This window comes from Mesocricetus auratus, unplaced genomic scaffold (genome assembly GCF_017639785.1).
Source record: "Mesocricetus auratus isolate SY011 unplaced genomic scaffold, BCM_Maur_2.0 Super-Scaffold_100014, whole genome shotgun sequence".
NCBI lineage: Eukaryota > Metazoa > Chordata > Mammalia > Rodentia > Cricetidae > Mesocricetus > Mesocricetus auratus.
This window is the reverse complement of record NW_024429197.1, coordinates 25178543-25204061: the sequence shown is the minus strand read 5'-3', so window position 1 is coordinate 25204061 and position 25519 is coordinate 25178543. Positions and strand designations below refer to the sequence as shown.

At 40.7% G+C, this 25519-nt stretch overlaps 1 protein-coding gene across 4 annotated transcripts; it reads right to left on the bottom strand.

Moving 5' to 3' along the window:
• Positions 1 to 198: 198 nt before the first annotated feature.
• Positions 199 to 25519, bottom strand: LOC101830598 (nuclear autoantigenic sperm protein). 4 transcript variants are annotated; one of them, XM_040756899.1, is made up of 16 exons: positions 25434 to 25519; positions 24915 to 25008; positions 17121 to 17168; positions 15280 to 15390; positions 13011 to 13091; positions 10344 to 10450; positions 8733 to 9713; positions 4070 to 4149; positions 3428 to 3513; positions 3246 to 3319; positions 2683 to 2871; positions 2417 to 2583; positions 1627 to 1683; positions 1463 to 1540; positions 748 to 876; positions 199 to 407 (listed from the first exon to the last, which is right to left on the bottom strand). In XM_040756899.1, the coding sequence occupies exons 2-16, from the start codon at positions 24971 to 24973 to the stop codon at positions 306 to 308; spliced, it is 2349 nt and encodes a 782-aa protein (XP_040612833.1). In that variant the 5' UTR covers positions 24974 to 25008; positions 25434 to 25519; the 3' UTR covers positions 199 to 305. The 4 variants fall into 4 exon arrangements, with proteins under 4 accessions (XP_040612833.1, XP_040612834.1, XP_040612832.1 ...); XM_040756900.1 differs by lacking the exon at positions 25434 to 25519 and adding an exon at positions 25177 to 25340; XM_040756898.1 differs by lacking the exon at positions 25434 to 25519 and having other exon boundaries at positions 24915 to 25094.

The window sequence follows — 25519 nt, the reverse complement described above, 5'->3', positions numbered from 1 at the left end:
AGTATGCAAGACACCTAAATACAGCCAATTATTTAGAAATAGAAATATAGCACCAAAGATGAAGGGCTCCTCCAGACAGGAAGTAGGTTGTCCAAAAGCAATACACAAACACATACATACACCAAAAACAAAAACCTAATGCCCCAAGACATCATAGATTCTGCCAATATTTAAGAAAAAAGTCATCAAAGCCTTAGCTGTTGCCTACAATCTTTATTGAAGTTATACAAAAAGAATCCCCAAAAGTGAAAAAATACATTATGTACAAAACCACTTTCCCTCAGGAGAAAGGTTCTGCTCCCTCTTTAGCATGCAGCGCCTTCAACTGTAGCTGCAGAGCTTTCTACTGTAGCTGCAGACTCCACTGTCCCCTCTTCTGCTGCCGCTCTTTCAGCCTGATTCGTAGCCTGAAAGACAAAGAGCCTAGGTATAACTTACCCTGGCATAATATATGCAGGCTTCAGTCATAAGTAAATCTAAGGGAACAAGGACTATAAAAATGATAAGGCTGACACAGCTAACAGTTGACATATTATATGGAATGATCAAGTAGTCTTGCTGTTCTGGTGGCTTTCTACACATTCATCAGAAAAATAAATAAAATCCATCTGTCAAGACATCCAATTACTTCATAAGGAAACTATTTTCAGAACAATCAGTTTTTGTGAGTGTCCCATATGCACTGAGTCCTGGCCTCCAAGACCCAAACAACAGGTGAGGCAAGTGGCCACGTCTTAAAACTCCCACCTCAGCCTTCATGTTGTCTGACACTTCATTTCCACTGGGGACAGCATCCCCACTGCCTCCATTCAGCTCTGGCTCTTGTCTGGCTTTCTTTGCATCATCTTTCCGGGGGCTCTCTTCCTCTGGTTTCCTCTAAAGACAGAATTATGAAGGAGGGCTTCATATTTTAAGACAATTGCAAAATAATTCCACATCCCTGTTGTGTCAATATACTGCACATCCTGACGCTCAACTCTATGGAACAATCAATCTACTCTCTAGTTAGAAGCAATGCTGACAGCTACACAGAGGCATAAACAGGTATGTCCCAATGTATTTTTACTTTAAAATTTCCCCAAAGGATGAGGGGTACTGACCTGAACAGTAAAGGAGTACAAATAAATTACCTATTTTCAGTCAGTAAAGACAGAAGATTTACCACACAGGGAAAGAATTATTGATTGGGACTATTGGCAAAATAGGCCTACTACTGAACAAAACAAGTCAGATTCTAAAGCGTACTCATCTAATTGATCCTCTTAAGCTTTCCAAGCCATAAGTTTGCTAGGTAAGGTATTCTAAGTGAAAACATTCTTTGGAAAGCCTTAGCTTGAGATGTCTTTGCACTGTGCTACTTAAGAGGGTGAGTCAACTATAAGCTAGTGTATTATTTCAAACGCTCTATACTGAAATGCAGTTTAAAAAGGTTTAAATATAAATAAGTACATGTAAATTTTACCTTCTTTCTGACAAGATGGGAAATATCAGTCACACAATTTGACGAGGAAGCACCATCTGTTGGTTTTCTACTGGCAATCTGGCAAAAATAAGTCTTTGTTATTAGCAATTTACAAAAATTTTATTTAACTCATAGTAGGCTTATTGAAAAAACACAATACGAACCATTGAGACTGAGGCGCCAGCTCCACTAGGAGTGAAACCTGAAGAAGAACTCTCCACCTATCACACAGACACAAGTAAGTTGCAGCACAGAACCCTAGTACCCAGGCTTAAGTTACCCAGCACTTGACAAATCATGTCATCAGCATCTCAGCAAGGCCTTCCACACAAAGACACCCCAGAAACCCAAGAATAGTCGTGGAAACTAAACCCTTCATGTCCTATTCCCAACACAGAACAATCCCTAGCATGCCAGTAGCCAGAAGCAGAGCCAGGCAATTTAGGATTAAGACACTCAATAACTCTTCTATATGGTATTGTCAAAAACACTCTTAACACAGATAACATAGTATTTATACAAAAGGCGAAGATAAATGTCCATGGTCACACAAAGTAGCAGGGACAGATTTTAAACAAGTCTGTTCACATACACAGCATGCTTTTTTTTTTTTTTTTTTTTTTTTTTTTTTGAGACAGGGTTTCTCTGTGGCTTTGGAGGCTGTCCTGGAACTCGCTCTGTAGACCAGGCTGGCCTCGAACTCACAGAGATCCTCCTGCCTCTGCCTCCCGAGTGCTGGGATTAAAGGCGTGCGCCACCAACGCCCGGCTCACAGCATGCTTTCTAATCACTGTACTATTTGCTACAAATTGAGATGAGCTTTCATTCTGATCAACCCCATTAAAGTGCAAACCTTTAATCCCAACATTCAGGAGACAGAGGCAGGCATATTTCTGTTTCTAGACAGTCACTGTACCATACAAGTATGTTACTGAGGAATTAAACTCAACAAACCAGAGTAGCTTTCAAGGCCAGCTCAGCTACATTCCCACTACGCTGAGACTCCTTTGCATCTTCTATCTTTTCTCTAATTTCAGGTAGCAGTTCTTTCAGTTCCTCAATTTCTTTCTCATACTCAGTAAACGATCCTTCAGCCTCCTTCATCTGCTCATTGAGTACAGCTACAAAGAAAGACCTAAATCGTTAATGACAAAAGGACCCTTTTTCCACACAGTAAATTGCTGCATCATCTAAGCATAAAAGAGCTGCTGTTCACTCACCCATTCTCTTCTCAATGACTTCAATAGATTTGCCAAACTGTGCCACTGCCTCATCATACTGAGAGTTGTAACCATAGGCCAAACCCAACTGGTAGTGGGTCTCTGCTAGGAGACGGTCATGGGCTTCCAAATATTGTTCTTGGAGGCTTAGGCAAGCCTGAAACTCCTCCAAAGCTTGGATATAATTCTCTAATGAAGACAGAACAATAAGAATTGAACATCATTTAATATAAAGCACTTTCAGAATTTAGTTCAGGAATGGATTCTCATTTTACATTCCTTTCTATCTCTTCCTCCTCCCTTTTTCTCCCTCTTTCCAACCAGTGTCTAAATATAGTTCTGGCTAGCCTAGAACTATGTGATCATGCTGGTCTTGAGTTCAGAGGTCCACCTGTCTCGGCTTCATTCTCCCTTGGATTACCAGTCAGGACAAACCATTTACGAGGCTGTTCATTGCAAGAGGCAATATAAGGAACTCAGACCTTCAATTCCTATGTCTATAGAAACAGGAGAATGGGGACATTTGGGGAAGTTAGGAGACAGCAAAATGGAAAATGCATTACCAGATTCAACACTAACTTCTCCAAGTTTAAGATGGGCTTGTGCAGCATAAAGCTGGGCTTCTTTTGTTTCTTGCCTAAAAAGAAAGATGATTAGTAAAGCCCTAAAAATAATTGTCTGATCCTTAAAAAATACTTTCTATTTTTATCCATAAGTCCCCAGTTAAAGGCATCAAGAGTTTTACCGTTTAAAAATGATCTTTGCTAAATCCAGCATATCCCAGGCAAGTTCCAGGTTCCCAATCTCCTCCTCTTCATTTTCTTGAAGAGACTAAAGTATATCCAAATCATTGGTATTAGAGAAAAGCACAAGACAGGCAGATATCTTGAGAATAAATCTAAATTTATACTTTACTATAATTTGAAAAAGAAAGCTGGTTGCAACTCAAAATGCAGCCCTTCTCCCAAAAAACTACAAAATGGGCCCCCTACTAAAAGTTCTCTAATTTAAGTCACCTTGTCCGTGAAATATAATTGCGATTAGCTGGGCGTTGGTGTCACATGCCTTTAATCCCAGCACAGAGACAGGCAGCTCTCTGTGAGTTCGAGGCCAGCTTGGTCTACTGAGTACCAGGATAGGCTCCAAAGCTACACAGAGAAACCTTGTCTCAACCTCCCCCCCCCCAAAAAGTGTATATATACTTTAAAAAGAAGGAAGGAAAAAAATATATATATATATAATTGCATTGTTGTATTTCATCTTATGATGAATGAATAAAGGATCTCTAAGCCCTAGCCAAGGAGCAGCCATCTACAGTAACCTTTTCTATACCAGTTATGGATTCATAATCCTATGATAAGAAAGTTGTACTGGAGGATTAACTTACTTTGTTTTCAAGAACTGACTCAGTTGGTATTTCTTCAGCCTTGTCATTTTCTTTGTCGTCTTCTTCTGAGCCTTCAGTTTCTACAAACAAAAATTCCTCAGTATTGAGATGTAACTAAAGGTATTTTCTGTTTGGTCAGATTTTGATAAATATCTGTCAACCTACATTCTAAGGCTGCATCCAACTCAGCATCTGATCTGAAGTTAAAGTCAGTGGTTACCATCTAATTCAAATCCAAGTTAGTCTATTCATCAAAATGTTTAAAGACTAAGGATTTTCTTATAAAAGTAAAGCCTTCCAAGAATCCTGCATCTACTCAGCAGACAGGTTTTAGTCATTTGTTAAGATAATCATAGTAAACTTAAGGTATCAAAACCTTTCCAGTCCATTCAGAACAATAACCAAAAAGCTAGTTTTCCCCTTTAATCCCAGCACTCAGGAGGCAGAGGCAGGCGGATCTCTGTGAGTTCGAGGCCAGCCTGGTCTACAGAGCGAGTTCCAGGACAGCCTCCAAAGCCACAGAAAACCCTGTCTCGAAAAACCAAAAAAAAAAAAAAAAAAAAAAAAAAAGCTAGTTTTCCTACAATAAACTATGGGAAAGGGGCATAAGTCACATAGACTTAACAACCTCAAAAAGATTGGGAATGCCGGGTGTTGGTGGCGCACACCTTTGATCCCAGCACTCGGGAGGCAGAGGCAGGCGGATCTCTGTGAGTTCGAGGCCAGCATGGTCTACAAGAGTGAGTTCCAGGACAGGTTTCCAAACAATACAGAGAAACCCTGTCTCAAAACACCAAAACAAAAACAAAAAACAAAAAGATTGGGAATGAACAAACAAGTAAGGTTTCATATAAGGCAGGTGGTGGAGACACATGCTTTTCATCCCAACAAAGGAAGACAGAGGCAGGTGGATCTCTGTGAATGAGGACAGCATGGTCTACAGAGTGACAATGGAATGGAAAGAAAGCCAGGGTACAAAGAAATCCTGGTTTGCCAAAAAAGAAAAGGAAAAAAAAAAAAGATTTCATTTAAATGTGTAGCCATACCTATATCTATTTTGATATATAGCCATAAGTCAGTTGTCCAAAGAACAAGCTTTTATAATAAATTATTATTGATAAGTCAACTTAAAATCCAAAATGCTAGCCAGGCAGAACTCTAAGTTCAAGGCCAGCATGGTCTACAGAACAAGTTCCAGAACAGTCAAACCTGTTACAGAAAAACCCTGTTTCCAAAAAAAAAAAAAACAAAAAAAAACAAGCTTTTAGTTGATACAATACAATCAATTCACGTAAATTAAGTATGTACTCACTGACTCACTGCCATCTTTCATTAAGCTAGGTGGAGTTTTCTTTTGTTATTTTTCTTTTCTTTTAAAATGTATTCTGCCTGCATGTATGGCCTTCATGGCAAAAGAGGGAACCATACCTCATTATAGATGCTGGTGAGCTATGATGTGGTTGCTGGGACTCTTAACAACTGAGCCATCTCTCCAGTCCTCTTTTTTTTTTTCTTCGTAAAAAGACAAAGGCTTTATATAGCCCAAACTAGCCCCTAAGACCAAGGATCAGCAATCCTTCTGCATCTCCCTAGTATCTGGGAGTACACAGCTGCCAGCATGCTCAACATTTTTAACTCCAGCAATAAAGATTGCAAATACCACCACTCAACAATCCATTATTGGAAACATGGAAAGTAGGCCTTCTCGTCTGCTGTTGTTTGAATCCAGTTCTAACCTTGGCTATTCTTAAAACTTGACATGTCTACCAGGCTAGCTTCAAACCAAGAGATTTGCCTGACTAAACACTTGTGCTACAATGCCTGTCTGAGCCAGGTTAAATGTCACCAGTTTTATCTGAAAAACAACAGATTCACAATGAAAACAGGCATGGAAAATTCTTATATATTGCCATTTACTAACACAAACCCATAGTACTTGAACTATTTGCAAGTAACAACCTAATTAGCAATGGCAGCAAACCATATTTAACCAAAAGGCTCGTTTTTTCTGTGTAAGGTTTGTGTCTGCAGAGAGGTCAATGTCAGAGGTCTTCCTCTACCACTCTCCACCTTTTTTCCTGCAACAAGGTCTCTCACTGAAATTGGAGCTCCACAACTGGCTACTTATCAAGTTCCCAGAATACACTCACTTATTTTGTTTCTGATTATGCAATTCAGTGTTTCTGAAATAGAGCTGCCAATGCATTTTTTAAAAGACTTTAAACATGTTTGTCTGTATGCAAACACTTATGGAGACCGAGAAAAGGGAGTCAAATGCCCTGGAGATAGTTACTAGCAGTTGTGAGCTGTCTAATGTGCTGAGAACCAAACAGGTCCTTTTTAAGATCAGCAGATGCTCTTTAACACTAAGCCATCTATCCAGCTCCAGCATTATCTTTTTCATGTAGTATAGTTCCCCTAAGTTTAGACTAGATGTTCATTTTAGTGACTCCACCTATCCTCCTACATTAATCCAGCAGTGCAGAAGTAGATACATGTACTCTCACAATACACTTTAAAATCTATTTATTTTTACTCTTTAAAAGCAGGGTGGCCGGGCGTTGGTGGCACACGCCTTTAATCCCAGAGGCAGGCGGATCTCTGTGAGTTGAGGCCAGCCTGGTCTACAAAGCGAGTTCCAGGACAGCCTCCAAAGCCACAGAGAAACCCTGTCTTGAGAAAAAAAAAAAAAAAAAGGCAGGGTGGTGGTGGCACATGCCTTTAACCCCAGCATAGCCAACCTTTATGACTACAACTTAAATTTTTGTTCCCTTACCAACCACATCTAACCTAACAATTAAAAACATCAAAAGAGTGTATAAGAGAGGAAGACAGAGAGAAAATAAAACATACTGACTATCTGTATGAGTGATATACATATCCCAGAAGTGGCAAAAAGTCAAGTACCATGAAATGGGTTGTTATTTTCTTGTGATGCTAGGATCAAACACAGAACTTTGCACATGCCAGACAAATATTCTACCATTCAGTGTCATCCCATGCACCAGTGTTTGAATTGTGTGTAGAGACCCATTTATGTGAATATGGGTACACTTATAGTATGGCATCTATATAGATCAGAAAACAACAGCCTTGGGTTGGGTCAGAGATGAGACAGGATGTCTTGTGTCCTGGGCTTATTCCACAAGCTTCAAGAAATTGTGTTAATGGCTCCTATCTCTCCTTAGGAGGACCAGTATTATAAATGAGAGTACATGCCTACTTGTATGTGGGTTCTGGGGAATCAAACTCAGATTGTTTCTCACATGTAAAATGTGGGCTAGTGTAACATCTGACATATAGGAACCTACCACAGAAAATGGCTGAAGCCTAAAGTCAGAATCACTCATCTCTATTAGGTGTGATACAGACTTCCCATTTTTTATTTGTACAATACACAAAATTTTATCAGCCAAATAACTCTTATAGGGTTGAGGATTTGGTTCAAGAGTAGAATGCTTGGTTAATACACATGAGGCCCTGGGATCAATCCTCAACACTAGGGAGGGAGGGGAAAGAATAAAGACATCAGAGTTTTCAAAAACATGCGGAAGAAGTCCTGAAGCTCAAGAAGCCCAACAGTGCTACCACTTGACAAGTTTGCTTCTGATTGTATTGATGCTGACTGGAGTGCAAGGACCTACACATATTCAGATGCTTACCAGAATGGTCTAGTATTAAAGATGAGTCATTGAAAACCCATAACTTAAGAGAACTCCTGAAATAGTTTAGCAATTACACAAAAAATTATACATTGAAATACACCTGTAATTAGACAACTCTTGAAACAGTCTAGCAATTACACAGGATATTATTAATTGAAATAAAGACCTGTAATTATTAATGCCAATGTTAGGTAAAATTTATATACAGTAGAATCCCCAACTGAGCACAACTCAAGTCAGACGTGCCAATTAGTAATTAGAGACTTAAAAATCTTGATAAAATCAAATCACAATCAAGCCACTAACAGTATAGTTGGTTAGCAGCCAAAGCAAGCATGAAATGAGGAAGGAAAGCAACAGGAGATAAATGAAGTACTTTGCTAACTCTTTTCCCTGAAAAGGGGGTGGAACAATGTGAATAACCTTCTAAACATTTCTATGAACAAAAGGTAGAAAGGGCGCCAGAAAGCTAACTGCCATCCTTTATTTAAATGGCATGCCTGCTTAAGTGTACCAATTCAGTGGATTCTACTGCTGTTTCTACTTCCTATAGCACTTAAGAGAAACCATGTGAACAGTAAATTTTAAAACTCAAAGGCATGCAAGTGAACATCCATTCAGCATTCTCTGCCAGCCTAACCTATTTCCCTACCTATCCCAAAACCCATTTCTAATCCACCCCTTACATCACCTTATTGGCTAGGATGGCACAAATTACTGAGAGCTAGCCAAGTTTTGAATCAGAAGACCTACTTTCTAGTTAGTAAAATTATTAGTTACCAGCCAGCTATACACTTGCTACTCTTGATTTATCTTACTAAACCTATTATCATGTTCTTAAATTAATCCCATTTTCATTTAGCTCTTTCCTAAACTAATCTTTTCCTATATCCAAGGCAGACTGAAAATCCTGAATGGAAGGCTGACTTTTACCAATGATTAGTGAGTCAAATCTAGAATGTACTCCACCCACTGCAGCTCTAGCATATCCCAGTTACCTTCACCCTCTTTCATCTGTTCGTCTCTCTCTTGTGTCTCTTCATTAGCAGCTATCTTAAATTTGTCTTCAGGTGCTTTCTCCGTAGCCCTCTGGGCTACCTTGGTCTCAAACCCATCTCCAGCTGCCTCAGACTCTTCTACAAGTGGCATAGCTTCCTCCTGTTCAGGAACCAGCTCTGTCTTGACCTCGTCTACACTTGAGCCATCTTTATTAGTTTCTGTCAGTCTTTCTGCTGAAGTCTGTGGTTCACTAGGAATCTGATCTCCTGCAGCTGATGGTCCATCAACTGAACCATTGTTGGGAAGAACTGTAATCTCCTGCCCTGGCTTCTCAGAGACATCTGATCCAGTCTCTGCAGCCACCTTTGGTGACACTTTGACATCTTGCCCTGACAGTTGCTCAAGAGCAGTCTTCCCTAGTTCACTCTCATAGGTAGCTACCTGATCCTTTGGTTCCTTCCCACCCATGTCCACTGACTTGACTGTGGGGTCTACTGTTTCAGCTTCTACCTTCATTGAAGTACCCTGTTTTTCTGGAGCCCCATTAGGATGATCTTCTGAAGTTTCTTTTGGCTTTTTCTCTATGCTTATTATTTCCTCTCCTTCCTTCTCCTGATGCACTGTTTCTCTGCATTCTTTATTTTGAACATAAGCTCCAGAAATTGATTTTCCTTCCTCAGTACACAATGATTCCTGTTCTGTCTTCCCAGAAGTGACCTCAGCTTCATTCAGTCCTGGTATTGCTGCTTCTTTTGCCTCTCCAGAGGATTCAGTTAACTGCTTTGAAGTCGATTCAACTGTTTCCTGTAGTTTCTCTGCAGGCTCACTTATATCCATATCTTCTCTTCCACCCTTCTCCACTTCACTTTCCTGTTCTGTATCATTTTCAGGCTTTGAAAGAGACTTGCCTTCTGCTTTTTTGGCTTCTTTTTCTCCCATGGCGTCATAAACCTGTTCTCTCAACTCTTCCCTTGCTTCCTCTACATGATTAAAGAACATGAAGCATAAACATGTCTCCAAGTTTAATGATAAAAGCATAAATGGAAACCAGAAATACATTCCCTTTAAGCCTTCAATTAGCCTAAATAAAAGTTTTAGCAGGTGCCCCCATGAGAAAAGCAAAGGGAGAAACAAAGCTAGCAAAGCAACATACTGCAGAGGAAATCAAACCTCTTCAGACTAAAAACTGCATGGGCTTCACTTCAAGTAATCTGATTACCAGTCAGGGAATACATGTCAAACTTTCCTTCCTCTCTTAAACATTATACTTATTTGATTTGTAAAGTTCTAACAGCCAAACTCAGATTCATAAGACACAAAAGTGCTCTAAGGACTTCTATTAAAATAACTGGGCTCTGTAATGTGTCTTTAAAATATGCATCAGAAAATATTCTTAATATTTATTATATCAACTTAAATGACTGATATTAGATACATTTAGTTATTAGTCTCTTAGAGAGATTCACTGTCAACTTTAATAGCCTATACCCACTGCATCAGTCCAAGTACTTTTGGAGAGACCAAACAGCAAAAGGACCCCATTTCCATAACTTATTTAAAGGAAACATAGGTCGTCGCAGCTCTTGAATGTAGCATGCAACTCTACATACCATCTACATTATCATTATTTTCTACCAAAGATTCATCTTCTGTTTTTTCTTCTTCCTCTTCTACATGCACTCCTTCCAAGGCATTTCCCAACACTCCATTCTCCATTCTACAGGAGGAAAAAGCAGGAAAGTATAACTGGTTCCTAACAAAGTATTTCAAGGTAGAAAACAGAAGCAACAAAAAAAAGAATCGCCGGGCGTTGGTGGCGCACGCCTTTAATCCCAGCACTCAGGAGGCAGAGGCAGGTAGATCTCTGTGAGTTCGAGACCAGCCTGGACTACCAAGCTAGTTCCAGGACAGCCTCCAAAGCCACAGAGAAACCCTGTCTCGAGAAAAAAAACAAAACAAAACAAAAAAAGAATCAAGTAAAGAGAATACAAAACTACATATCAAGAGGAGCTCTATAAGTTCCAGGCTAGCCAGGTTCAAAGGTAAGACTAGTCTTTAAAAAGGGGGGAAATTATTTTTAAAAAAGCCAGGGGGGGTGGTGGTGCACACCTTTAATCACAGCACTCAGAGGCAGAGGCAGGCGGATCTCTGTGACTTCGAGGCCAGCCAGGTATATTGAGCAAGTTCCAGGGCAGCCTCCAAAGCTACAGAGAAACACACCTTTGAATGAATGGATGAATGAATGGCTCAGTGATTAACAGCACTCGATGCTCTTCCAGATAACCTGTGTTTGGTTGCTAACATTCACATGAGATGGCTCACAAATTTAACTGCAGCTCAAGGATTATGGCCTGGGAGAACACTTGTACTCATATGTACATACCCACACCTAGAACACCTAATAAGAAAACAATCTGTGTCACATGCCTTTAATCCCAACACTCAGGAGACAGAATCAGGCAGTTCTCTGTGAGTCCAAGACTACCTTGCAATTGCTGCCTCAGCTCTTAAACTCTCAGATACTGCTCAATGCCATGCCTGCTGGCCTGCTGTGATGCTCCCTCCCATGATAGTCAACTCTTCTATAAATTGCCTTGGTCAACTAAGACACCCCCATAGCAAAAAAAACTAAACGTTCAAAGAAGACAAAACTTTAAGAACAATGAATGTCCAGTCATAAGTGGGACATCTATATCACCCCTTCCATGGCTCAGGGAACATCAAGAAGGCACAAAGAATGTATGACTGGAAATGAAGGGTGGGGACACTGATTTCCAGGTATGACAAGAGCACTCTTCTGCTCAACAGCAACTGCGATTGCCTAATACAAGAACTTCAAAGCAATGGGTCTATCAACACCATGTCATGAAAAAGGGGTAGGAGGGGCGCTCATGAGGCTTCAATCGAGACAATTGATAGGAAAACCAGGGACATTTTCTTCAGTGGTGTAACCACTGATTAGCTAGCTACCCTTATGCCTGTGAATAACTGGAATGAAACTCATGGGTAGCACACAAAAGTACAGGAAGCAGGGGAATGATCGGGAGGTGCATGAGAGGGTAAACGCGTATAAAAATAATTGAAATATATGATGCATATGTAAAAAAAGTCCTAATGAACCCATTATTATGTAGAATTAAAATATGCTAATGAAACTTTTTAAAAACTAATATAAGTTGGGCGGTGGTGGCGCACGCCTTTAATCCCAGCCCTCGGGAGGCAGAGATAGGAGGATCTCTGTGAGTTCGAGGCCGGGCTGGACCGACATCCTCCAAAACAATATAGAGATACCCTGTCTCGTAAACACCCCCCCCAAAAAACACTAATATAAGCTAACACTGCATGGGGCTAAAAGAAAGCATTATCTGAAAAGTACAAATAATGACTATCATCAAGAGAATAAAACATCTATTCATTTTTTTTTATAGCAGGGACATGCTATTTTTCCAAGCATCATTTCTACTTACATTTCTCTAAAGGGTCAGTGACATTTTGTCAACATTTTCATACCAAGTCTTTTTTTTTTTAAAGATTTATTTACTTATTATGTATACAATGTTCTGTCTGCATATATTCCTGCACACCAGGAGAGGGCACCAGATCTCATTACAGATGGTTGTGAGCCACCATGTGGTTGCTGGGAATTGAACTCAGGACCTCTGGAAGAGCAGCCAATGCTCTTAACCTCTGAGCCATCTCTCCAGCCCTCATACCAAGTCTTTAGGTCATAATCACAAAATTAGGAACTTAACAGAACCATGTGTAAAGGCTAATCACTCATCATTTTGTATATCTACAAAATATTTTAATCATGTTAATAAATTGTTGAGTAGTTTCCAAGAATATTAATAATAAAGTCTATAATTGGAGAGAGGGGCACATAGGTTTGAGACAGGGTCATTCTTTGTAGCTTAGGCTGTCCTTGAACTTGATCCTCCTGCTTCAGCCTCCCTACTCCCCAGGTGTTGGGAAATTCACAAATGTAAAACCATACCAAGCAGAAAGCCTTACTAGACATTTTCATGTGCTACTTATTCAAATTGTCCTCCATACAAACCTTGTTGAGTTTTGAGCTAGCTCAGAGTACTTCTGAATGTTCATTCCTGTATTAAATTCTGATTGACCACTGACTATATATCACTGCTTCTACTAACTGAAAACCTCAAAATTAATTTTATTTGTATAAACAATTTTAGTCAACAAGGACACTTAATTTTTAAACAGAGCAAAGTGATATAAAACGTTCTATTTACAAAATGAGGCTTTTCAAGACATACCTGGCCAACTCCAAAAGTGACTTCCCATAAAAAAAGAAGGCTTCTCCACACTCATTGGCTGTTTCTCCATACTTCTTACCTCTACAAAGAAAGTAAATACCTAGTCTGAACATTGCTAGTTAACAACACATGAAGTTATTGTTACATGTTCTTCTGACATATGTAAGAGCTATTCAAGAACTATAAAGGTGGTTGGAGAAAAAGATGAAGTGGTTATAAACACTTATTCCCAACACCCACATGGTTAACACCATCTGTAACTCCAATTCCAAATCCAGCAACCTCTTCTGATCCTACAGGCACCAGGCAAGCACATAATACACATATATATGTTCATACACTTAGGACTAGAGAAATGCCTCTAGAGTTGAAAGCTTTCGTGGAGTCCAAAGAAGTATGTATGGTAGAAATCATATAAAATTAAGCCAACTAATATTTTAAGATGAGACAAGTAGACCACAGAGAAACCCTGCCTCAAAAAAAAAAAAAAAAAAAAAAAAAAGGAAGAAAGGAAGAAAGAAAGGAAGCAGAATGAGTAATACATGGAGAACAAGCCAGTAAGAAGCTTTCTTCTGGAGGCAGAGGCAGGCGGATCTTTGTGAGTTCGAGGCCAGCCTGGTCTACAAGAGCTAGTTCCAGGACAGCCTCCAAAGCCACAGAGAAACCCTGTCTCGAAAAACCAAAAAAAAAAAAAAAAAAAAAAAAAAAAAAGCTTTCTTCCATGGTCACCTACTTCATTTCCTGTGCTTAATTTCCTCAAAGGTAGAGTACTATCAGTACATGTACACCAAATAAACCCTCTCTACCAAGTTGATTTGGGTCATGATGTTTATCAACAATACATAGTGAAGTGGCACATCAGAATATATTCCATCTTCACTCAAAGCATACTACTAAATACCACAGCCCCAATTCATTAAGTCCAGACCGAAAAGAACAAAGGCAGGCCCAGATTGCTGCAAACATTCAGGTACACATACAATACATATACATACATTTAGGTATATTGCTCATACATATAAAAAAATTAAAAAATAAAAATAAAGGGCTGTAGAGATGACTCAGCGGGTAAGAGCATGGGCAGCTCTTCCAGAGGTCCTGAATTCCATTCCAGCAACAACATGGTGGCTCACAACCACCTTGAATGAGATCTGGTGCCCTCTGCTGGCATGCAGGCAGAAGACTGTATATACAATAAATAAATAAAATATAAAAAAAATAAAACATAAATAAATAAATTTAAGCTGGGTGGTAGTAGTGCACACCTTTAGTCCCAGCACTTGGGAGGCAGAGGCAGGTGGATCTCTGTGAGTTCAAGACGGGCCTGGTCTACAAGGGCTAGTTCCAGGACAGCCTCCAAAGCCACAGAGAAACCCTGTCCCATAAAACCAAATAAAGCCGGGAGTTGGTGGCACATGCCTTCAATCCCAGCATTCGGGAGGCAGAGGCAGTACTCACCCTGTGAGTTCAAGGCCAAGACAGACAGATGAGTTTGAGGTTAAGAGCACTGACTGCTCTTCCAGGACCTGAGTTCAATGCCCAGCAACCACATGGTGGCTCACAAACATCTGTAATGAAATCTGGTGCCCTCTTCTGGCCTACAGGCATACATGCAGACAGAACACAATGTACATATATCTATTTATTTTTTAAAATTAATTAATTAATTAATTAATTAAGATCCAAACAGTCTCAGTAGGCTAAGGGTATAATTTAATTGTAAAATAATTATTTTCCATGCATAAGGTCTTATAATTCAATCCAATCATGTTTTAAATAGAGTAAAAATAAATTATATAATTTTTTATTTTTAATTTATTTAGTATACAGGGTCTGTTTGTATGCCCACAGGCCAAAAGAGGGTGCCAGATATCATAACAGATGGTTCTGAGGTACCATGTGGTTGCTGGGAATTGAAGTCAGGTCCTCTGGAAGAAGAGCCAATGCTTTTAACCTCTGAGCCATCTCTCCAGGCCCAAATTATGTATTCTTAATCAGTAGTGACGAAGGCAAAAATCACCTTACTCAGAAAAAATACTGCAATTACACAGTGAGATTTAGGTTATAGAATTACAAGAAGAATTCCTCCACAGTATGTAAGAGCCAGAGTTGTGATTCAGAGGTTTAGACACAGGAGTTCACACACATTAGCCAAGTACTCTACCATTTAACTATACCCCTATTCTTTTAAGCCTTCCTTCTCCCCACAGAAAAACTTTTAAAGGTTTGTTAGCAATATACGACTGTTTAAAATAGAACATATACTTACAAAAGACTAGCTGCTTCCTGGAATGCATTAACAGCTGATGGAATGTCTCCCATCACCAGATGTTTCTGTCCTAATCCCAGTAGTTTCTTAGCTTCATTATCCACATCCAGACTGCAAGAAAATTATTTTACTTAGTAACAAATATTGTTTAAATCAATACTCACTGGATACATATTACACTGAAACCATTAACAGTTTAAATTTTTAACTTCTGACTTGTATGGAAGATCTGGCAAATTAAGGTGGCATAATGATACATATCCATAATCCTAACACTCTATATTGAAAGGTAGGATGATTGAGAATGAGACATGGTTTCTCTATATAACAGACCTGGTTATACTGGAACTCACTCTATTAGACCAGGCTAGCCTGGAACTCACAAAGATCCACCTGCCTCTGTCTCCCTCCTGAGTGCTAGAATTAAAGGAATTCACCACCACCACCACCTGACCACACACAATGTTTAAAAGAAGGGGAGAGGTTGGGGGGAACGTAAGCCAGGTGTGGTGGTGCATGCCTTTAATCACAGCACTTGAGAGGCAGAAGCAGGTAGATCTCTGGAAATTCAAGGCTAGCCAGGTCTACATTGAGTCCGACCTCAAAAAAATAAAAGAATGATGGACATACCTCAGTTAATAGTGTTTGCCTAGTATGCAAATACAAAAGGCCCTGGGTTTGATCTTGAGCATTGTATAAAAGCAGATATGGTTGCACGTATGTATAATCTCAGCAGTTGGGAAATAGAAGCAAGAGAATTAGAAATTCAAGGTTATCACAGGAAATATTGGGAGACTAAGAGACAAACCTATGTTACATGAAACTCTCTAAATAGGAAGGTGAGCAGGCCTGTGGTGGAACCTGCCTTTAATCCCAGTATTTAAAAGGTCATCCTTAGCTACATAGCAAATTAAAAGACCACCTTAAGTTAGTTACACAAGACATTACGATAAGGGTAGTGGTGCATGCTTATAATCCTAGCGCTTCGTAGAAGAATTAAGAGTGGCCGGACAGTGGTGGCGCACGCCTTTAATCCCAGCACTCGGGAGGCAGAGGCAGGCGATCTCTGTGAGTTCGAGGCCAGCCTGGTCTACAAAGTGAGTTCCAGGACAGCATCCAAAGCCACAGAGAAACCCTGTCTCGAAAAACCAAAAAAAAAAAAAAAAAAAAAAAAAAAAGAATTAAGAGTGGATCTCATTAACTTGTAGAGACAGGCCATGAACTGACTAAAGCAATAAACCTTCCTGATTCAACTCCTGGAATAGCTAGAATCACAGTTATGAGCTTAGCTCTTACTGAATTTTTTAAAGGCACCTCCAATTTCATCAGAATATTTTTAAAATATTAGGACAGTTAAATTCACCATGGTCAAAAATACTCTTCCAAATTTTAAATTCTTTCTAAGTTTTGTTGCTATTTTTTTTTGAGATAGTATCTCTTGTAAGTTATTTTTTGTTTGTTTTGTTTTCAGAGACAGGGTTTTCTCTGTATTGTTTCGGAGCCTGTCCTGGAACTTGCTCGGTAGACCAGGCTAGCCTCGAACTCACAGAGATCCACAGCCTCTGCCTCCTGAATATTGGGAATGAAAGGCATGTGACACCAAAGCACAGCTGAGAAACCCTTCTGAGAAGAAAAAAAAGGAAAAATCTAAATGAATTCCTGAAAAGGATCCCTAGAGGCATCCACAAAGCAAACTTGAGGGGCCAAAGGTACAGTTCCAATAATACAGTGTTTGACTATAATATGAAAGGTCTTGAATTTCATGCCCAGTCAGCAAACTACCCTGTTATATTACTTCACTTCTATTCCTGATACGACCTAATTGTATCATATAATCTTACCTCTCCGTTTTATCTGCAGAGGTAGAAGGAGCAGGAGCATCTTCAATTCTGCAATGAATAAAAAGAAATAAAAATGAAAGATACTTTAAGCTTAGATATAAAATATCACAAAAATATAAAAACAAAATATAAAAGAAAGTTTTTATGTTTTAAATAACCAACAAATTGTTAAATTCAATTCTTGGGTCAAAGAGATGGCTTAGTGGCTAAAGTTACACTTGCTCCCAAGCCTGACAATTTAGTTTCATCACTGGAATCTACATGGCACAATTTAAACGGCAATACTTTCAAGCACAGGAAACAACAAAGAAGTAATGTCATCTACAAGATCCTGGAATGGCCTTTTTGATCCTTATGTATATAACTCTGCAACAACTAGTTAGATTCCCATTGGTATGCTTCACAGATTCTAGTAAGTCTTACACATGCTAGGCTTGAAGCAAGTACCACTACCTATATCCTCCAATCCTAAGGATTACTCAGTTGTGCTGATCCAATGGCACAGGCACAAATTTATTAAGCACCCTGGTGAAAGAACTAGGTTTTATTTCTAATGTGACATGTGTCATTTTTGTTTTATTATGTAATAGAAGACATGTCACAGGGTGATTTCAGATTGACATGTCACAGGGTGATTTCAGAATGTGCTATATTTCGAAATACCCTAAAGCTTTGTACATTTCACTGTATGCTTTTAAAAGTTTATAAAAAGTTGAGCACTTGGGAGGCAGATGCAGGTGGATCTCTGTGAGTTCAAGGCCAGACTGGTCTACAGAGGGAGTTCCAGGACAGGCTCCAAAACCACAGAGAAATCCTGTCTCGGGGAAAAAAAAAGTTCACAAAACACTATAAATTTATCTCTGCCACCCAAGTGCTGGAATTAATGAAGGTGTGTGCCACCACACCTGGTCCTAAAAAAATTTATGGGGCTGAAGAGATGGCTCAGTGGTTAAAGAGCACTGGTTGCTCTTCCAAAGGACCTGGGTTCAAATCCCAACACTCACATGGCGGCTCACAACAGTCTATAATGAGATCTGATGCCCTTGTCTGGCCTGCAGACAGAACACTGTATACATAATAAATAAATAAATCTTTGGGGTTTTTTTGGTTTTTCAAGACAGGGTTTCTCTGTGGCTTTGGAGGCTGTCCTGGAACTCGCTTGGTAGTCCAGGCTGGTCTCGAACTCACAGAGATCCGCCTGCCTCTGCTTCCCGAGTGCTGGGATTAAAGGCGTGAGCCACCAACGCCCAGCTAAATAAATCTTTTAAGAATTTTTATTTTATGTGTCTTTAAATGACTGATAACAATCACTAGAGCAGGGCTTGGTAGCTCATGCTGTAATTCCAACACTCAGGAGGTAGAGGCAGGAGGATCAAATAAATAAAAGCAAGATTGCTCAACAAGTCGAAGCACCTGATAATCTAAGTTTGAATCCCCAGAAACTGGAAGTTGTCCATGACAACCACATGAGTGCTCTAGCACCACACTTATCATATATAATCAGCCTCATCTGCATAGTGAGTTCTAAGCCAGCCAGGACTATACAATAAAACCATGTCTCAAAATAAAATAAACAAAAGAAAACATTTCTAGGAATAGACTCTTTTTTGGCTGTCAAGAGAAATGAAGCTATATAATAAAGTCAATAGTTTAACAAAATTTACATATTTGTAATTCACATACTTGGGAGGCTGAAGTAGGAAGACAACTAAATTTGAGAATAGCATGCATGGATAGTATAGTGTGAGGCCTCTTGGAGAACACAATCAAACAGTCTCAAAAAATTATATGTACTATTTTCATTTTTGTTGCTATGATAAAAAAAAAACCCTAATCAGGAGCTAGAGAAAGATCTCAGTGCTTAAGAGAACTGACTGCTCTTCCAGAAGAACTCGGTTGGATTCCTGTATCCATATGGTGGCTAACATTCATTCAAAAGTCCAGTTATAGAGGATCTGAAGCCCTCTTCTGATTTCCTCAGGCATTGTATGCATAGTGCAAATACCTACACACAGGCAAAATACTCACACATTTAATAAAATAAAATAACCACCCATACCATGGTGGTAATACATGCCTTTAATCCTATTCTGCAAGAGGCAGAGGCAGATGAGATAGATCTGAGTTTGAAACCAACCTGATTTACAGATGGTGGTTTCAAGACAGCCAAGGATTTCTCTGTGTAGAGAAATCCTGTTTTGAAAATCCAAAGCACAAAACAAAAGAACATCCCACCAACATCAGTATCAGATTATAGTCCATTGCATCATATCCCACAGTTAACAGCACAAAGAAAAAAAATTGTACCATGCTGCCTGCTTGCTTGCTACTGGGCTAGCCCTCTCTATCCTTATAGGGTCCAAGTCCTAAAACAATGGAATGGTACCACCCAAAAGAGGCAAAGTTTTCTCACGTTAAGCAAATTCAAGACAATCCCCCAGACATACAAAAGCCAACCTGAAATACATAATTCTTGAGACTCTCTTCCCAAGTGACTCTAACTGAAAACTAATCAGCACAGTGAGGAAATAGCCAACAGAAATATGATAAAAGTTTTATAAAGATGTTTTATTATTATGTGCATATAATGGGTAGGGCAAGGAGGGGGACAGTGGACATGCCAAGGTACACACATGGAAGTCAGAGGACAAATTTGTGAAACTGGTTCTCTTCTTTTACATTTAGTTGGGTTCCTGGGGTAGAATTTAGGTCATCAAACTTACATAGAAAATAATTTGTGTGCTGTCACACGCCTTTGATCCCAGCACTCAGGAGGCAGAGTCAGGCAGGATCTCTTCTAGTTTGAGACCAGCCTAGTCTACAAGAGCTAGTTCCAAAGCTACACAGGGAAACCCTGTGTCAAAAAAAATTAATTTTTCTCTCTGAACATCCCTCAAAAAAATTTTTTTGGTTTTTCGAGACAGGGTTTCTCTGTATTGTTTTGGAGCCTGTCTTGGAACTCATTCGATAGACCAGACTGGTCTCTGCCTCCCAAGTGCTGGGATTAAAGGCGTGTGCCACCAACGCGCAGCCTACATCCCTCAAAATTTTAAAACCATCCATTTTGGAGTATTTAAATGAAAAGTGTCATCATATGGAAAAACACTAAGAGACTAAGTAGGAAACAATTAACAGCAAAAAATTAAAAACCAAAATTTTCTTTTGGTTTTTCAAGACAGGCTTTCTCTGTATTGTTTTGGAGGCTGTCCTGGAACTCGCTCCTTAGACCAGGCTGGCCTCGAACTCAGAGATCCGCCTGCCTCTGACTCCCAAGCACTAGGATTAAAGGAATGAGCCACCAACACCCGGCCAACCTTTGTCTTTTTTTTTTTTTTTTTTTTTTTTTTTTTGGTTTTTTGAGACAGGGTTTTTCTGTGGCTTTGGAGGCTGTCCTGGAACTAGCTCTTATAGACCAGGCTAGTCTTGAACTCACAGATATCTGCCCACGTCTGCCTCCCGAGTGCTGGGACTAAAAGCATGACTGCCCGGCCATTTTTTTTGTTTTGTTTTGTCTTGTTTTGTTTTTTAAGCCACTTTTTTCTTAAACATAAAACTAACTCTGGGCAGCAAGATAGCTGGTAAAGGTATTTATTTACTAGGCTAGAGAGATGGCTCAGCTGTTAAGAGCACATTTCGGTTCAGTTCCTATCATCTACATGGTGGTTTATAGCCCTCCCCCCCCAACCCCAAAACTACAACTCCAAGAGATCCAACTCTCTCTTCTGACCTCCAATGGCATACAGGAACAGACGAACATACACACATTAATTTTAAAAAAAGAAAATTTGGAACTTTGGTTTCCTAGTTCCCCCTCTGCTTTGCAGTAGGAGGGGCTCGTCTCTCTCTCTCTGTGCCTGATATATAAAACATATCAAGTGAGACAACCAGAATTAAATCTGCAAGACGCACATAGTTAAAAAGAGAACTGGCTTAACACCACGTAGGTACTGTGGCAGAGAAGCTATATGCACACAAAATAAATTTTAAAACATTGTAGGGGGGCGCTGGTGGCACATCCCTTTAATCCCAGCACTCCGGAGGCAGAGGCAGGTGGGGATCTCTGTGAGTTCAAGGCCGGCCTGGTCTACAGAGCGAGTTCCAGGACAGCCTCCAAAACAATACAGAGAAACTCTGTCTCGAAAAACAAAAAGACAAAAAAAAAATTATAAAGTTTTTCTCACCAAGCGATGGTGGCAACACACCTTTAATCCCAGCACTCGGGAGGCAGAGGCAGGTGGATCACTGTGAGTTCGAGACCAGCCTGGTCTACAAGAGCTAGTTCCAGGACAGCCTCCAAAACAATACAGAGAAACCCTGTCTCGAAAAACCAAAAAAAAAAAAAAAAAAAAAAAAAAAACTCAAGAAGTATGTATGTATCCCTGAGGCTATTGTTACAGGCATTATCAAATGCCAGGTATGATGCTAGAAACTGAACTTGGGTCATCTAGAATCTGCCCTTAACCATTGAGCAAACTCTCCAGCCCCGGTTCTCAGTTTTGTTTTGGTTTTTTTTTTGGGGGGGAGGTAAGGGATGAAGGTTGATTTAAGGTCTCATTATGCAACCCTGGCTAGCTGGAACTTTGCTATGTGGACCATGTTGGCCTTAAACTCTTTGAGAGATCTGCCTGGCTCTACATGCTAAATGCTGGGATTAAAAGCATGAGATGTCATGCCCACCTTTAGACCATATCCAGCTTTGTTTTTGTTTTTTATTTTATTGGGTTTTTTATTTTTTTTCACGTTTGTTTTTTGAGGGGGGAAGTTCACTACAGGGTTTCTCTGTATAGGGCCTAGTGGTCCTGGAAATAGGATTTACAGGCCAGATTAGCCTACCATCCCAGAATGCTGGGATTAAAAGCATGAGTCACCACTGCCCAATGGCATTCTTACCTTTCTTCCATTACTTTCTTTCACCTCTGAACCTTGTAAGCGAAAAATTCAAGCCAGGCATGGTAATACATGCCTTTGATCCCAGCCCTCAGGAGGCAAAAGCAAAACAGATCTGACTTCTTGCCTCCAAGGGCACCAAGCATGTATGGTGCATAGACAAACAAAACTTTAATTTGTTGTTGCTTGGTTTTTGAGATAAGGACTCTCTACATAGCTCTGGCTCTCCCAGAATTCATTATGTAGACCAGGCTGGCAGATTAAGGACATGCCATGTACAGCCATGCCCAGCAGTAACTATTTTAATTTTAAAACAGAAGAAACTGAAGTAAATTATGACAGAGTGACCAGGCTGTCCTCAAACTCAGCATGTAATGGAAGATAATCCTGATTTTTTTATTCTCCTGCTTCAACTTCTGACACACTGGGATTACAGACGGGTACTACCAGTCCTTGTTTTCTTTTTTTACACAATACTAGGGATCCAACCCAATACTTCATACATGCTAGGTAAGCACTCTACTGAGTTACATCCCCCAAACTGCGAAGTCAAAACTCAAGCTACTTTCTTTGACCCACTTTAGACACAAGAAGCTTTATTTTGGAGCTGGGGATATGATTCAGTGGTAGGTGGTTTGACTGGCTTGTCGAATTCTAGGTTAATCTCACAGTACCACAAATAAAAATTTCTAAATATCTTCACCAACTTACTTTACTCAAGCATTCTATCTTTACTTTTCTCAAAAGCTCATTAAATTATGCGATTTCCCAACAGACAAGATTTTTCATAGAAACTGAAAAAATGAAAACTCAAAATAATTAATCTCTCCATTCTAAACTTGATTTTTCCCAACTGTAGAAAAATTTAGCCGGGCATCCCAGCACTCGGGAGGCAGAGGCAGTCGGATTTCTGTGAGTTCGAATCCAGCCTGGTCTAAAGAGAGAGTTACAGGACAGCTTCCAAAACAATACAGAGAAACCCTGTCTCAAAAAACCAAAAAAAAAAAAAAAGAAAGAAAGAAAGAAAGAAAAAAGAAAAAGGAAAATTTAAGAGTTCACACTATAGTCATGTGACTCATTAAGAATTTACTCAAGATACTGAAAATGGACAGATGAGCAGTTTAAGAGGCCTTGCCTGTTGGTAATGGTCCAAGCATGGGTAAGACAAAGACAGATGGATATCTGAGACCAGTCTGGTCTACAGAGAAACCCTGTCTCAAAACAAGACAAAACAAAAAAACAAGCAAACAAAAAAGAGCACTTGTTGCTGGTAGGGAACAGAGATTTGATTCCCAGCACGCATACAGTGATGAGATCAAACTCAAGATATCATACAAGCTAGGCAAACACTATCTGAGCTACATCCCCCAAACTGTTAAGTATTGGAAAGATAAGGATCCCCAATATAATACTAATAGTTGTTCAGGAAACACCACAAAAAGATTTTTTGTAGTAAATTCTACAGCCAAGCAGTGGTGGTGCACTACTTGAATCCCAGCACTTAGGAAGCAGAGGCAGGCAGATCTCAGTGAGTTTGAGGACAGCCTGGTCTACCAAGAGAATTCCAGCACAGCTAGGGCTGTTACACAGAGAAACCTGTCTTGAAATAAATTCTACAGAATTCCCTAACTCAAGCTACTCCTAAGAAATCAATGAGGCTAGAAACTGAATGATGATTTGAGAAACACTTTTCTTCAAGAACCCACTAGAAAAAGAACCAAAAGGTGACAGGGTAAAGTATGCAAAGATACGTTACTATCTGGTACAACTGTACTAATTTAAATGTCAACTAAAACACCTAAACCTATAGAAAAACCACTCAAAAGTCTCAGTCAACTTTAATTTTACGAGAGGTAAAACTTCTAAAACGTACAGGGACGAAAAAAATATTAGCAGGGACCTAAAAAAGACAAGGGAATGTTGGAAAGTAAGACCTACTGTATGGAAAACACTTGCTTCCTCCAAATGATGGGTGTTTCTGTACACTATCCAAATAGTAGCTCATGTTTGAATAGCACTGTGAAGCTCTCAAAGCAATTATTCCCTCTCTGGGGTCCCTAACTCAGCAGACTCCTCTAGCAAGTACGGAATGATGATGTAGCGTTTACCAAAGAAGGTATCAGTGTGAAAATGGCCCCTGAAGCAACCAAATCTCCGACCCACACACTGAAAATCTAAAGAATCCTGAGAGTTCTCAGCAAAAGTGGAGAGTCGCAGAGCTTCAGTCCCATAACGACTCTCAGATTACAGTAAACCACGCAGGAATACAAGATAAACACCACTGCGACCCACTGCTCTGGTAGGAGCTGCTCAAACCCCAAACAATGGAGTTTTCCCGCCTCCTCGAGGCCCCGCCCCCTTCTCCAGAGCCAGAACACGGAACGCACGCGAGCAAAGTCCCGCCCTCCCCGGGGCCCCGCCCACCCCGGTCCCTCAGGTCCCAGCCTCAATCCTCGTGTGTCGGGTTTTTTTTTTTTTTTTTTTTTTTGGCGCCAAATCTGTCGGTCGTTTTCTAGATTGCTCTACAGACTCTCTAACGAGACGGACGCTAGTGCGCGGAAAGTAAGGGCTCAGGAGTCCCCGGAAACGGGGGGGCCCCGCCTCCCCACCGGCAGCCCCGGGCCGCGGAGGAAGAAAAAGGGCAGGCGATGGAGACAGCCGCCGCTGCCCCCGGCAAGATGGCGGCCGCGAAAAGCCGGGCAGGGGGCGCCAGCCACCCGCCGTCACCGCCGGCCGCCAGCCCTTCCCAAGAGGGGCTTCCCCACAGACCCGCTCCCTCCGAACACCCGCAGGTGCTTAGGGAGGGGCAGCTGTCCCACCCACCAGCCTGTCCCGCCCGCGAAGCCCAGTCCTCCAGTTCTCCCCGCGGACTGGCCAGTGCCTCAAGCTCGCCACAGTCCGGCTTACTTGTCAGCGGAAGCCAGCTCCCCGGCGACGGCAGTAGTGGCTGCAGACTCTGTGGCCATCGTTCCCCTGACGTGGTGGGCCAGTGGGCAGAACACTGCCGGTGAAGAAAACAGAATTCAGGACAGCGAGGACTCACTCACGGACAGAAAATGGCAGATTGGAGACCCCGCGCGGTTGGGCCTTCTTATATAGCAGGGCCGCTTGTCCCGCCCATCCACTTCCGGATCCTCCCCCTTGGGTTTAAAGGGCCAGAACTCAACACCTTTCCGTCACAAGGACACTTCCCCGCAGCCCTTCCCGTTTGGGTGTCTTCCCGCCCTGGCTCGCTTTTCCTAAAAAGAAAAGAAAAACAAATAACGAAAGAACTTCCTGCTCCGGTAGCTAGCCGTGTTAGAAGCACCAGAATCTTGGTACTACAATTTGTGATGGAGCCAGCCTAGAGCTTCCACGTTAAGTGGAGCCAGTGAGTCTCTGCGGGTGTGGAAAGAGCAGCCGAGGGTTTCTTTCTGGCGGGGTTACCCGAGAAGGTGACAGGTCTTCTGTATGCCCTCTCAGTCTTAACGGATGGAAACGCAAGAGCCGAGCACGAGTACAACAGCAACGGC